This window comes from Nicotiana attenuata, unplaced genomic scaffold (genome assembly GCF_001879085.1).
Source record: "Nicotiana attenuata strain UT unplaced genomic scaffold, NIATTr2, whole genome shotgun sequence".
NCBI lineage: Eukaryota > Viridiplantae > Streptophyta > Magnoliopsida > Solanales > Solanaceae > Nicotiana > Nicotiana attenuata.
In genome coordinates, this window is record NW_017671072.1 from 313,255 (window position 1) to 328,954 (window position 15,700).

Below are 15,700 nucleotides of genomic sequence, written 5' to 3' on the forward strand. Positions count from 1 at the left end.
CTTATCTCCCGTGCTTCTTAAAACAGCTTCCAACTCAGATGTGCTAACATTAAAACTATAGCTACCAATCTTCGCTTTTGTACTTCTGTCTCTATCCCGCGTGTCTCGCTCCTTTCCAAACTTGGATGACGAACCCGCGTCTCTGTACCTTGATCTGGAACCGTACCCCGGGTTCTCCTGTTTAGAACGTGAATCCTTTCTTGCTGGTCCCATGTAAGGTTCGTACCTGTTCTTACCGGACCTTTTTTCAGTTTCTGGTCGCCTCGAACTTACTCTTTCATCTTCCCGTTACTGAGTGATAGTATCTTCTTCTATCCGCAGCTTCGTGCTATACCTGTTGTAAACATCATTCCAAGTTGTTGCAGGGAATTATCGTAAACTTTCTTTAAGTCTCCTCGTGGCTTCTGAGCTTTTTTCATTTAGGTTACTTGCAAATGCCATAGCTGCCCAATTATCAGGTACACGTGGTAATATCATTCTTTCATGCTGGAATCTATCCACGAATTCCCTGAGTAGCTCCGTTTTGTTTTATTTTGAAGATATCTTCCATCCTCTTTTCAACTTTTTGAGCTCACGAGCGTGCTTTTATAAATGAATCTGCAAGCCCAGCAAAAGAATCAATAGAATTTTTGAAGTAAAAGAGAATACCATGTTAGTGCTCCTTTTGTGAGTGTTTCACCAAATTTTTTGACCAGCACTGACTCAATCTCTTGCTTGGTCAGGTCGTTGCCTTTCATGCCAGTTGTAAATGCAGTTACATGATCTCGTGGGTCGGTTGTCCCATCATACTTCGGGATATCGGGCATCTTAAACTTTTTTGGAATTGGCAAAGGAGCGGCACTTGGCTTCCAGGGTTGTTGAGAATATTTATCAATATCCACCCCTTTGATTACGGGTGGAACACCAAGTATCTGCTCTATGCGATCGCTCTGCTCCTTGAGCTGTTTCTGCAAAGTTAGTACTAAACTTTGTAAATGAGAATTAATTGGAATACCTGACTTTCCATCGCGAGATTCGCTGGGAGTTATTCCACTGCCCAAATTGTCGAGTCCCGGCGTAGATTTTCTATGGTTGCGGTGTTAGTCAGAGGTGGAGTTGGTGGTATAGTTGGCAACCCGCTAACAAAATCTTGAAGAGCATTGTTGACCCGTTCTGCAATTAGTTGCTTCAATGCATCATCAACAACTTGATCTTCCCCTTGTTGGTCATTCACATGTGATGTTGATCTGTCAGGTGACCCTTCTCGAGAATGTTGAGGAGAGTTTCGAGGTGAAGGGATTGGAGTTCCATCCGCTTGTTGATTCTGCTGGTTCAACTGGTTTTGCTGATTTTGTTGGTTGTTGTCGTTAGAGGTCGACATGATTTTTCGACAGAAAAAAGAATTTGGAAAGTGAAAAGATTATCAGTTTCCCGATAAAGGAACCAATTTGTTTAACCAAAAATTCTGTTATTTGGTCAAAGCTTACTTTAAGAAGTACTCGAGCTACTAATAATCAAGAAATTCTATATTTACTCAGTGATAAGAAAGGAAATTAGAATATGAGATAGCAAAAATAGCCAATAGTAAGTAAAAGAAAGTAATTGTACTCCAATAATAGTCAAAACGTGTCCGTACAAATGATATCCCTTTCTCTTATATAGGAATCTATAAGTACAACGTCTTTCCCCCTTTATGACCGAATCATTATGAACATTAATGATATTAATGAGACGTTATAATTGGTAATCGTAATTGTTCATGAGGATTCTGTAACGTTTGAGATCATTCATGCTCATTAATTAATGATTCATGGTTCTTTTCTTTTTACTGTCTTGATTCATTCCACCGGTACCTCTTCATGTAACTATTTAGACTGAGCGACCATATCTTTTCCTCTCGTGGGTGATTTTGCTCGTATATGGTACGACTCGTGTTTCTTTCAATGCATCTCTCCAGTTGTCATTCTTCATTGTTTATGTTTTTCCAATTTGTTTATTGTGGTTTATTGTTTTTGAAACACGGATACCAACAATTACGAACAAGTACACACATAATCAAGTCTTATTCAAAGCAGCAGAATTTCCACAACCACCACAAGTCTATAAGTCCAAGCAAAAGTGACAAATTGTTGCCAAATGCAACATTTTCTACTTTGTTAGGTATCTATAATCTTTACCTAAATTCAGCTGCTTTTATAAGTAACGTTGACAAGAAGCAATTTCGATTCTTAGAGTCACTACCGATCGAATTGACAGTACACGGGACAAAATCAAATGGAATTAGAAACGAAAGAGAAGTGAGGGGCAAAAAAAAAAAAAAAAAAAGAGCTCATGATTGGGAGGAAATGTTGGAAAATAAAAGGTTCATCTCGATGACTTACAGCTTGTTTGGATGGTTGTTCCCGTTGTATCGTATTGTATTGTTATCCCAAAACAATGTTTGTTTTGATTGTTTCATTAAAATTAGTTGTATTGTATTGTTAAATTATTGTTCCGGAACAATGAAAAGTCCTCTTTTTTGAAACAACCGATTTGGTGTGGTGGGGTTGTTTCCTATTTTTCTTTTCAATTATGCTCTAACTTATTACTCAACAACTCTATTTTACCCTTTACCTTTTTTTTTCTATTTTAACTCCAAATCTCCAACGTATAACCTAATTTATTTTTTTCAAGAACTTCTGCCACCGATGTTAAAGATGTTTTGCCGCCTTCTGTTTTATTTTTTCTCCTAATTTGCTTTTAACTCAATCCTAATTAGATGTGCTCCTTCGTTTTGCCTTCTTCTGTCTCGCTCCTTTGTTCTGCTTTCTTCAGGTGTTTTGCCTTTTTCTGTTTTGTTTTTAAAATTATTTTTGTGCATAATTTTAATAAATTAAATATTTAAACAATTGAGGGTATTTTAGTCAACTTATCAGTTATAGTACAGTACGATACAGTCCAACCAAACAACAAAGTATTATTTAACAATAGCAAACAATACAATATATCCAAACATTATATTTATAAAACGATACGATACGATACAATACATTATAAAACGATGGAAAACAATGATCCAAACAGAGTGTTAGCTACACCAAGTTATTCTTTAACTGGATAAAGTAATAAAAGATAAATTTTCAAAAATATTAACAAAAAATATAGTTTTTCTGAGTATTTGTTTGACACAGATGCAAAGAATAGTAATTAGTCTTGAGAGAGGAAGCTTCCGGACCATCTTTTCCAGCCAGATAGCGAGCGATCACTCAGCAATGAACACTAACTGAAAGCGGCCGGGAATGTGTATTCTCAGGCTTTGGCCACGAGAATTCAATTTGCCAACACCTATGATATAAAAACAATTCTAATTAAGTTTGAACATTTTAACTTTGTCAAGATATTTCATCTCAGATCTTAGTAATCTTCTCAACAAGTTTGATAAGGTAAAGAACTAGTATATGAAGTCATTTCAGCGATTTCGTGTATGAAATGTATTGGAAGTTAGAGGATTAGAGGGTTAGATTAGGAGTTAGTTATTATTGGGACCTAAATGTAATTACTAGGAGTTAGGGGGTCTTTTATTATTTTGTTCTTCTCAATTAGTTGTATATAACTAATTCTGTTAGCACAGTGAAAGCAATTGGAAATTTCCCAATTCCTTCTTCTTCTTCCTCACGTTGCAGAGCTCTCTAATGGCAGTTTTAGACATGGTATCAGAGCCATAGAGACTGATCCGTGAGATTGTGAAATTACACCAACTAATCGACAGCTTGATCCAATTTACCTTCTCATTTCCTGATTTGAAACAATTTCTAGTTTTTTTTTGGTACTCTGCATGAGCGTCAATGGCGACAGAGACACCAGTGAAAATCGACCACACTCATCCACTTTTCCTCCAAACATCAGACACGCCTGGATTGGTTCTAATTCTAATTCAGCTCACAGGATCGGAGAACTATGGATTGTGGAGTAGATCGATGCGCCTTGCTCTCAAGGCCAAGCGGAAGTTAGGGTTTGTAACAGGAGCTTGTGCAAAGGAGTCATTCGAGAAAAATCTCCATGAGGAATGGGAGACTTGCAATGCGATAGTGCACAGCTGGATTATGAACTCTGTTTCGAAAGATTTGCTTAGTGGTATCATCTATGCATCAGATGCACATGCAGTATGGGAAGATCTACAGGAACGATTTGATAAAGTAAATCGAGTTCGTATTTTTCAGTTACACAGATCGATTTCGAGGCTATCTCAAGGAGCAGATTCTGTAGCTGTATATTTTACCAAATTGAAGGATCTGTGGGCTGAGTATGATGTTTTGGTGCCATATGCGGACTGTGGTTGTCCAAAATCTAAAGAACACATGACTCATTTACAGCAACAAAGACTTATGCAATTCTTGGATGGATTAAATGATACATATGATCAAGCTCGTAGACAAATTTTAATGAAGACAACTGAACCCACACTTAATCAGGCATATGCACTCATAACACAAGATGAGAGTCAGCAATGTGGAGTTCTAGGTCACAAGTCAGATCCCTTAATCATGCAAGCAGGTAGAGGTCAAGGATTTCGTGGAAGGAAACAATATCTGCAATGTGAACATTGTCATATAAGAGGACACATAAAGGAAAATTATTATAAAATAGTAGGATACCCTGAAGATTTCAGAAGGAGGTAAGCATTCCAACCTAAGGGGATTCTAACAACTGCAAATCATGTGGAAGGTTCTGTGAATCATGAAGAAGGAAATATGGCTCAGAGTTCACAAGGAACATCAGGCACATCACAAGCTAGAGGAGGAGACCACTTCTTTACAGAAGCACAGTATCAACAGATTCTAGATTTGTTGAGAGACTCACCACCAAGTGACATGAAGGCATAGAATTAAGCAACAGTTGCAGGTATAATCTCTCTTATCTTCTAGTGTGCATATCTCAAACAAAAGGAATGATGATTGGATTGTAAACTCAGGAGCAACACATCACATTTCATCTACCTTAGATTTAATGAATGATGTAAGAAGAGTAGATGACAACACACAAGATAAAGTGACATTGCCAAATGGTGTCACTACAAAAATTGAACATGTGGGGAGTTCATATTTGTCAGATGTTGATAAGCTAGAGAATGTACTACATGTTCCTGACTTTATGTTTAATCTAATGTCAGTGTCCAAGCTAACTAGAGATCTAAAATGTGCTGCCACACTTCTGCCCACACTATGTGTGTTTCAGGACCTTTACAATGGCAGGGTGAAGGCGATTGGTAAAGAGCATAAAGGTTTGTACATACTGAAAGGAAGAGGAATCAGACTTTTAGCAGCAGATGTGGATGTAAGAGCTTCAAGTGCTGAAACAGCTTACTTGTGGCATGAGAGATTAGGCCATGCTTCTGTTCCTGTAATGCAGCATGTTTCCTTTTTGCATATGTATACATTGTGATAGTCAAACGGTAATAGACAGGGCAAGGAGCATTATGTATAACGTAAAATCTTGTCACATTCGACGGAGACATAATACCGTTAGACAACTACTCTCTAGTGGTGTTATCACGGTTGACTACGTAAAGTCAAGAGATAACATGTCGGATCCACTTACAAAAGGTCTATCTAGAGAGGCAGTTGAAAGATCATCGAAGGGAATGGGGCAAAGGCCTAGGACAAGTCATCATGGCGGTAACTCTACCTAGCAGACTGGAGATCCCAAGAGCTAGGTTCAAAGAGATCAAACAAAGTTATGAATGACGGTTCAACATTGTCAAATAACTCAACCCATTCTCGTGATGAAGACAATTTTCAGAAATCAAGGTAAAGCATTAAGGCTTTTTGATGAGTCAATAAAGCTTAAAGCTTTTTAATGATTTGCTAAGTCTCGCAGGATATGATCAGATAGTGTGTCTATAGGATTACACGTTTAGAAATCACCTATGTGAGTGTGAAGTGTAAGCCGCTTTAAGGGGAATGAAAGTAAAGGCCCATTCTCTAAGCACTCATGAAACCATGCGGTGTTCATGGCTGAAATGAACACAACCGTAAGAACCAAAGACGGTTAAGGATTGATTGTGTGACTTATGGTTGTCTAGGTATACACCAAAGCTCGACGGTTCAAAGATATCAAATTTACCGATTGACCGAGTATATCCGACATAGTCACTACGGAAAGTTCAAAGAGAAACCTACTTATCCAAATGCGATTAATCCTTACTTGCGAATCACATAGTATTTTCATGCATGTTTTTTACAAATGTCCATTCCCCATTCATGTGGGGGATTGTTGCATTTTTATTAAGGGGTGTGAATGGGAAATGGAAGAGGCACCTCTTGGATTGCACCTCTTCATCTCACCCTTTCATTGTCTATAAATTTAGAGGATTGGCCTCATTATTTAAGACATGGAAAATCTGAAATCTTCTTTCTCTTTTCTACATTGTTGTATTATTTTCTAAATAAACATAAGTGTCATGTGTGATTTGCTCTGTTTGTTGAGTTCGCTGAAGTTCTGTGATTTGAAGTGCCGCTATCACAGAATAGTTATTCCGTTCTATCCTGGGAGGAATTAATCCGTATACCTTGGGCAACAGTGAGGGGATTAAATTCCTTAAGGACACACTGTGCATTCAGTGGGCTCAGAATTATTTTACGATTTTGTTTATTGAACTAACGTTTCTTTGCTTCTATAATTTTCTGATTTTGAATACAGTAATACCAACATTAATACCCATGATCAGCACACGGTAATATTTTTAAGATGTCCACTTAATGCCTTGTAAATCAAACTTTATAGATATATCTAAACTTTTTATCCTAAATATATTTCATTTTGAAAAGAAGAATAAAGAAGACCTGATTTTTTGAGAAAGTAAAACAGGAAAAGATGGATCAAAATACGTCCAAATTCATTGTGATTTAAAATTGTGAAGATGTCAATGAATTGCACAATTAACAAGAAGGTTGTTGGTATAGTACTATCACAGCATGCAGTTATGTACGTACGTAGTTCAACTACAGATTAATACCAATTTGATTAAAGTCAACCCCCTAATCAGAAATTTTAAATTTAAAAAAGATAATATTAAAGTTGGATACGAAGCATCTTCAAGAGCTAAACAACCTCCATTATGCCAAAAGATAATATTAATATTTTTCTCTCAATAAGACAAACATGTCTTACTAGCCAATTATATTGTAAGACTGTACATGATACTTATAAAAACCTAAGCTATGTCTTTACCATAACTCGAGCTAAACAACCTCCATTCTCCTCTTCTAGATATCTCTTCTCTTTTCTTTCCACTTTGCCAAATCAAAGAATTGAAAAATCATGAAGGTCAAAGTAGAAAGTTCAAGAATCATTAAGCCTTTCTATGAAGACATCCCTCCTTCTACTAAAAGCTACATTCCCCTTAGTGTCTTTGATAAGGTCACCTACGAAGCCCAAATTGCTGTCATCTATGCCTATCGCCCTCCTACCCCACCAAATGCCGCCATTAAATTAGGACTTCAAAAGGCCCTAGCAGTTTACCGAGAATGGGCAGGTAGATTAGGAAAAGACGAACATGGAAATCCAGTGATTTTACTCAATGATGAAGGCGTTAAATTCGTCGAGGCATCATCAGATAGCACCCTTGATAAAGTAATGCCGTTTAAACCTTCAGCTTCGTTGCTCAAACTACATCCTAGTTTGAATAATGTGGTGGAATTAGTTCAAGTTCAAGTCACAAGATTCACTTGTGGCTCCTTGGTGGTTGGCTTCACCGCGCACCATACGGTGGCGGATGGCCATTCCACCAGCAACTTCTTAGTTGCATGGGGTCAAGCCTGTCGAGGGCTTGACGTCAATCCACTTCCTTTGCATGATCGTACAATTTTCAACCCTCGAAACCCTCCTCTCGTTGAGCACGAGCATAAGGGTGCAGAGTTTATGTCAAAGTTTGTTAAAAAGGAGAATTCGCTCAATGAAACTCACCATGCAACGGAAGATATAGTGGTGCACAAAGTCCATTTCACAATAGAGTTTCTTGCCAAACTCAAGGCTAAGGCTTCTTCCATAAATGGCAACAATAAACCTTATAGTACATTCGAAAGCCTTGTTGCTCATTTGTGGAGAGCCATAACTAAAGCTCGTGGTCTAAGTGGATTTGAGACCACTCATATAAGAATCTCTGTCAATGGTCGAATGAGACTAAACCCTAGAGTACCTAATGAGTATTTTGGAAACTTAGTCCTTTGGGCATTTCCAACTGCAAAAGTGAAGGACCTTTTGAGAGAGCCTCTACCCTATGCAACAAAGCTTATTCATGACGCGGTTATAAAGGTAAACAACAATTATTTCAGATCATTCATTGACTTTGCTAATCACAAAGTGAAGGAAGACGAAGATCTTATCCCTACAGCAGACATGAACAAGCACATATTATGCCCTAATTTAGAAGTTGACAGTTGGTTAAGGTTTCCATTTTACGACCTAGACTTTGGAACTGGTTGTCCGTACATGTTCATGCCTTCTTATTTCCCAACAGAAGGCATGATGTTTCTTCTCCCGTCGTTCATCGGAGACGGAAGTATTGACGTTTTCATTCCTTTGTTCCAAGACAACTTGCCCACGTTCAAGAAAATTTGCTATTCTTTCGACTTGCTTCAGAATTAGAAGAGTACAATAATCATCCTCAACTATGTGTTATATGAATATTCATTTTTAGCCTTCTCCTTTATTTTTCTTCCATTTTTTGTTTTTAAAATTTAATGTTTTACTTCCTCCTCTAGGCTAAGCGCTAGGGAGAATGGAAAACATTTATGTCGTTGCTTTCTTCGGCAAAATTTTATGCCAAAAAGGTACTGTCCAAAAGACAAATAGTTCATTTTAGCATTGAACATCTCTGTTCACGTTACTGTATCTATTCTTTTCTTTATCCTTTTTTTCTGTCCCCCAACTACTTCTTATCTTTAACATTAATTATTATTAAGAAGGTATTGACAATTTATGATTGGTAAAGCTGAGGCTTGTCACGTATCTGTAATGCATGTAAATTATATATAAGACCCTTGCCGAGTTGCCGTGGACCTGTTCTACGTGGAAACAGGAAAAGCACCAAGCAAACTAATTTTCTGCTGTGCTGTCTTCAAAATTAAAGGCACGCATGATTCTACGCGTCATACTTCTATTGGTCCTGCGGCTTGACTGTAATGAATGTTGTCAATCTTAGTGGATGCTTGTCTTTTAAGATATTATATCAATATCATCTCTAATTAAATTTTGTATAGTTCCATTTTTCTCTTTTCAATTACGGCTTATTTAATTTGGTAAATTCGATTTGATTGACTCGAATATTAACTAACGCATAAAATCATAGACTGTGATATCCTTAAATAAGGAATTCAGAAATACAAAAATAAAAATATTATAATATAGTAAAAAAATTATGAAAACCAAAAATGTTAAACCTAGAGGGGAGAAAGGTTGAAACGTAAGTAGGTAACCAAATAAAAGGGGAAAAGGCAAATATAATAGGGGAAAATGTGGTAAAGGTTAAAGAAAACTATAAGATAACAGGAAAATTTTTTTATAACTTTAATATTTATGTTTAATCAATCATACGAATATTGTGTAACTTAGTATATATTTCAGTGCGGTATCGTATTTCGATATTTTATTTTTAAATATCGAATCCCATACCAGATACCAATTTTTTTTATAAAGAAAAACTTAAACCAAATACCAGATCAAATACCAAAATATCGTATACCAAATACCAAAATTTTCGATTTCGATACGATATATTGATATTTACCAAAGTATGCACGGCCGTACCTTCAGGTAATGCAGTATATTAATATAATGTACAAATTGGTCAACCTTCCTCTCAACAGCCTCCAAGCAAAAGCAACAAAAAGAGAAAAAGAAAACAAGAATGATTTTGTATATCGATACTCCCTCCTATCCCAAGTATTAGTCATTTTGACAAACTATCAATTTAGTTTAAAATAATTCAAATCAATCATTACTGCTTCAATTAGTGGAGTGTTACTTAACTGAAATATCTAAAGGAGAGATAAAAGATAGTTTAGACAAAATAATGATGTGTAGAATGACTAAGCAGATACCTAAGGGAGATAATATGAACCTGATAGTATTAAAAACATAATGGTGCATAGAATGACAAAGTGACTTAAATGTTATGTCATTGTAATTAATTAATATCTAAAGTCTAATCAAAGTTATTAAATCATGGGGTATTCCCTTTTTTCTTTTCTTTATATAGAGTATATGTAATATGTGGACAGAATGCAATAGTGAAAATTCCAAAAGAGTCAAAATTATGGGATCTTTACATGGCAAATAGCCGGCAAATTTTCTATTTACTTTTTCTAGTCAATATACATAAATTATACATTGATTATTCATGGTTATACACATATTATATATGAATTATATATACATCTGTTTGACTATTTTTAGTTTAAGCAATTGGATAAGCGGCTATTTAGGTTAAATCTTCAAATTGTATTCCAAGTCCCACTTAAATGGTGCATTTCTTTTTTTCCTTTCATTCTTTTGCTCAGTGACATCATTGTTGCTTATAGTCTCTGTAAATATAATCCACAAAGAGTAGTGATTCACAGAGTTAATTGTTAAGTTATGATCAAACTCTGGGGTAGACATTCTGAAAATGAAGAACTGTAATGAAACTGAAAAAGGAAGAAAAACTGAAGTCCTTAATCAAGGGGAAACAACAATAACAACTGTCACACCTCTTTTTTTACACACCTACCCCGGAGGATAAATGTATAGGGAGTTTTTCCATTTAAAGTGACATTATTCGAAATGGGATTATTTATTTATTTTTAGAGTCGCCACTTGGGATAGGATTGGCTTTTGGTGTCCCAAGTCACCGGTTTAATTTGAATCCCAAATCGAGGAAAATTTCGACTTCCCAATTGGAGTCTGCGAACCAGAAATTCTGAATAAGGAATTATGTTGACCCGAGGGAAGGTGTTAGGCACCCCCGGATCCCGTGGTTCTAGCACGGTCGCTTAAATTATTATAAATGGCTAAAATCTGATTTTTATACATGTCGCCCTATGGTGCAATTTTAAAAATTGTGTTAACCGCTTTTAATTAGTTTTTTATGAAAGTGAACGCCATTTAAGAGCGTGTTTTTGGATCACGTCACATGAAATGCACCCGGATCCTCGACACCTCTTATTCAACGTTTTGGGATTTGGATTTGGGTCGCATGAAATGCACACCCGTATTTAAGAAGGTAAAATTATTAAAAGCGCGCCTAAAGTGGCTAGCGTCTTATTAACTTTGCGGGAAGCCATGAAAATTCGTTAAATGGCATGTCCCGAATTTCTAAAATATTTTTAATAAAGCATTTAATGAGGGCCCCGCAATTTATGCATTTTTATTTGGCGAGTCTCGTCCCACTTTTATTTTTAAAGGCATGTCCTAAAGTAACTATGATTTTTCTATTTTTTTTTTATCTCCAAAAAGGTCTAATTAATTAGTTAAGGGATCCGGGCCCTCAAACTCAAGTCCACACCTAAACAAGAGGAAAACCTCTTAATTCAAATGTGCTACCTAACTTGGGAACCCCAAACTCAAAATTATGTCAAACTATGAATTAAGCACTTAGGGCCTTGAAACCAATTCCAAATGATGAAATTCAATAAGCCTTGGTGAGGGTCTATCAGATCATGGGCCTGTTCAAAGCGCCCAAATTGAAAATAGATTGGACTCCTCATACTGATTGTACGATTGGGCCTATGGTTGAAGGAACTAGGCCCAAGGCGTGTTGGTGTACCAATTTCAATTATGAGGCTGATTGTAATTATCTGGGCTTTACGATTGGGTCCGGTATGACAAAAGGGGAAGAATCCAGTTAAAACTCATTTAAATTCTATAACTCAAGATAATTAAGTAGACAAACTTGGTTTAATTTCTGATTTCGAATTTAACTAGTCACCTACTTCCTGTTACTGAGTCAATGCTATTAAATGCAAATGTAGTTCTGAAGTTGTTCAAACGGAGGTCCAACAACACGGTTAAATTGTCAATACATGTGGAATCACCCTTAAAATTCTGAATCTGAAAATTAACAACAACTTAAGCAAGCCAAGCTGTGCCATAATTGTCCTAAACTTCACGTTTTGACCTATACAGTGAATAACTAACATTAATCATGCTAGAACTAAGATCACGACCATACGGATCTGATAAAACAAAGTTCATACAGTCCAGCAGTCCAATATTTAAACTAATATAAATCGAAGCTAAGCTATATGAATCAAATTCACATCAACTAGCACCTATTTTAACTACAAATACAGGGGGGAAACTAAATGAACGCAGAGATGGAAGCTAAGGCATGAACACTTTTCATTTCATCTTTCAAGTCAAAGCTACATCAGGGCTGATACGAGTGTGTACCTGGAATATAAGGAAATAGAAAAGAGGAAGATAATCAGCAGCAGTAGACAACGACAAAAACTCAGATCCAGCACAGCCTCAGAATACCAAAAGTGAAAGAAGAAGAAGCAGCACCAGCAAAATGATCACAATAGCCTAAACAGAAACCAGCAAATTCGAAATCACATCCAGAGTTATTTCTACCGGTTGATTACCCAGGAATAGCTTGACTAATTACCAAAAATATCTCTAAATTGACCCCCAGAACACCTGGAAATCTAGAACGAACAGTTAACTTGCAATTAAACTCAAAATTTCAAGGTAACACTCTTGTTTTTTTTTTTTTTTTGAAGATTTGGAGTTTTGAAATTTGAATTTCAGATTGGAAACTTGTTGAACACTCTTCAGGGAATTTTCAGGTGTTCAAAACTTATGTTTCAAGGCATGGGAATGCCATTTTATAGGCAAAATGAGGGGCATCTTTCAAAATTTCTGTTTTCCTTTTGGTCCCTCTTTATTTTCAGTTTTCATTCATTCAGGCCTTTATTTTCTAACTTGTGCCTCAAGTTACTATCCTAAGTTTACTAAAATCTGAACTAAGCCTTATTCTAGAAAGATCTAGGAAATTCTAACTAATTCTACAGCATTCCTGTCCCTTACTAATTACCCAACGTGCCCTTGGACTCATTTGAAATTACTAAGTTTTTCAGACCCTTTTATCCTATGTGAAACTTATCAACTACAACCAAACAGGACTTAAACAAAAACTGATCTAACTAATATGATTAATTGAAGTTTAACATAGAAATCCTAAATACAGCAATGAACTACTCAATTAAAATCAGCCGAAACCAAATCGAACCAACTAATGACGAATAATCGAACAGAAATCAAAATTACCAAAGGATAGCTAAACATGGATGCCTATTGCTGAAATCAAACTAGCCAATTACTAACTATATGGCAAAGGAACATCATGACTCTTAACTGAAATTCTAATTCATCACAAAATAACTAACTCTGAATAAAACAAAACAATAAAAATAACAACAACTGAAAACAGAGAAGAAAAGAAAAAACTCACTGACTCGAGTCTAGGATTCTGCCGTTTTGTCAACTCCCAAAATTTGGCCAATTCCGACGAGGTTTGAGTGCTTCTGGTGACGGGTTTGTCATGAGGAAAGTGAGGAAGTCGTTTGACCCCAGTTTGGATGAGATTTGGAACCATTAGGGTTTAGGCCGGATCTTTTGAATTGAAATTCGGGGACCTGTGGAGGGATTCGAACGAAAGTAGTTATGGATTCGGAATGAAGACCTTAAGGGGAACACATGGTGTGATTTTGGGAAGATTTAGGCGCCTTTGCGTTTTTTGACCGGAACTTTGATTTAAGATTCAAAGAGTTTGGTTGTGATTTGAGGGAAACTAAATCCGGATATGGAAAGAGGAGGTAGAGGAGTATCTATGGTGTAATTTTTGGGTTCATCGGAGAATCGCCGCCGACGGAGGCGATTTCCGGCCGGCGACGGAGGACGGAGGACGGAGGACGGTGGAGAAGTGGAGGAGTGACGGCCGGCGTTACAGGGGGAGGGGTTGGTACGAGGATGATGGAATGGTCTCTAGGGTTAGGGAGTTATTTGGACACTTTTATTTTAATTCAAGATTCAATCCAGGCCGTTAGATTTGAGGGGATAGACGGTCATGATCCATTGACGCCAAAACGACGTCGTTTTGGGCGTCTCTGGACCGGATCAGGGGTTGGGTTGGACCGGACTGGGTGATAAAATTGGGCCTGGGTAGAGTTTAGATGAACTGAGGGGTTTGGGCTTGGCTTTTTAGAGATTGGACAAGGTCCAAAAATCTGAGACAAAAGACCCTATTTAATTTCCTTTTCTTTTCAATTTTCCAATTTCTTTTAATCCCTTTTTTTTTTTTTTTTTAATAATAGAACTAAAATTAAACCTAAAAGATTAAGCTAATCTACCTAATTATATTAAGCTAGAATTAATAATCAAAACTATTAGTAAAATACCAATTTAAAGAAAACTAATAAAATTCAAAACTAAAATTTAAAACCAAGCAACACATCAATTTTTGATTTTTGTATTTTTGTAAAATCCTAATTACTAATTAATCTAAAAATGTAAAATTAAGTCCTAAATGACAATGCAATGCGTATTTTTGTATTTTTTAGATGAATTATGCTAATATTAAAAATGCACACATAAAAAATGCAAATAAACACGAAAATTATACAATTAATTCCTAAAAATCGAAATAATAAAGAAAAATCCTAATTCTAAGAAATTTTGTAGGAGTAGTTTAAACGTGGCAAAAATCACGTGCTCACAACAACAACAACAACAACAACAAAAAAAAATTTAGTGTATTTCCATGTAAATAGAGCCTGGGGAGGGTAGTGTATACGTAAATCTTATCCCTACTTTATAAAGATAGAGGGGTTATTTCCGATAGACCTTCGGCTCAAGAAACAGTGGAGATCATAAAACCACAAGTAATCCACCAGATGGTCATATGATTTGTCCATTTGATTTATGGCCATCCTAAGGGTGTGGAATAATAAACTTTGAGGAGTATTGCCTAACATGATCTTTAGTACCTCATTTAATTTGGTTTCTGAAATGAGGAAATTAAAATATCTATTTTCTAGCAGATAATTTCTGCTCTTGGCAAAATTAAGATAATGCGTACATTTTTCAAGTGTGGCAGGTCCATTTGATTTTATAACTATATTGATACAATTGTTGTGATTGAAGACTGTTCAATGTAAATTAATTGTTTAATTGTGATTTCATTATGGAACCTGCCCGGTCGAACTATGCTAATAATGAGATTAATTAATTATGGATTATTCCACTCGTTGGCTTCTAGCTAGTTTAAGATTATGCATGGGTTAAATAAGCCATCCTAAACTATATTCATTTTTCTTTGTTTGTTATTTGGGCATTATTGGTGGAAAGTTTATAGCCTGGATAGAATTTGGTAGGGTTCTAACTACTCCCAATCATTTATTTACATAAAATAATATTTTAATGTACTTGCATTACCTTGTTTGAATTAATACTGAGATTTGGCCTTGAGAATAATAGGATTTGTTGGAAATTTAGTTGGCTAGTCGTTTTTCCTTAGTTGGCTAATCACTTGAACAATGTACTCATTACTCCAAACTTCAAGATTAATTCCTAATAACATATCTTGTCATGAAAGTTAGGCTAATTCTTTCAATGGAAAAGCTAAGGAATATATAAGTAACGAGTAACGACCTCATCACATACATCATCCTCTTTAACTTTTTTTGTAATTGTTGAAACGGGA

General features: G+C 36.0%; 1 protein-coding gene across 1 annotated transcript; it reads left to right on the forward strand.

Annotated features, from left to right (window-relative positions):
- The first annotated feature begins 7,119 nt into the window (after window positions 1-7,119).
- On the forward strand, window positions 7,120-8,877 carry LOC109205681 (agmatine coumaroyltransferase-2-like). The gene has a single exon (XM_019368421.1). The coding sequence runs from the start codon at window positions 7,279-7,281 to the stop codon at window positions 8,602-8,604; it is 1,326 nt and encodes a 441-aa protein (XP_019223966.1). The 5' UTR covers window positions 7,120-7,278; the 3' UTR covers window positions 8,605-8,877.
- Window positions 8,878-15,700: the final 6,823 nt, after the last annotated feature.

Bases quoted from the DNA above. Each gene is read 5' to 3' on its own strand.
- LOC109205681 (XM_019368421.1), top strand. From the start codon at position 7,279: ATGAAGGTCAAAGTAGAAAGTTCAAGAATCATTAAGCCTTTCTATGAA.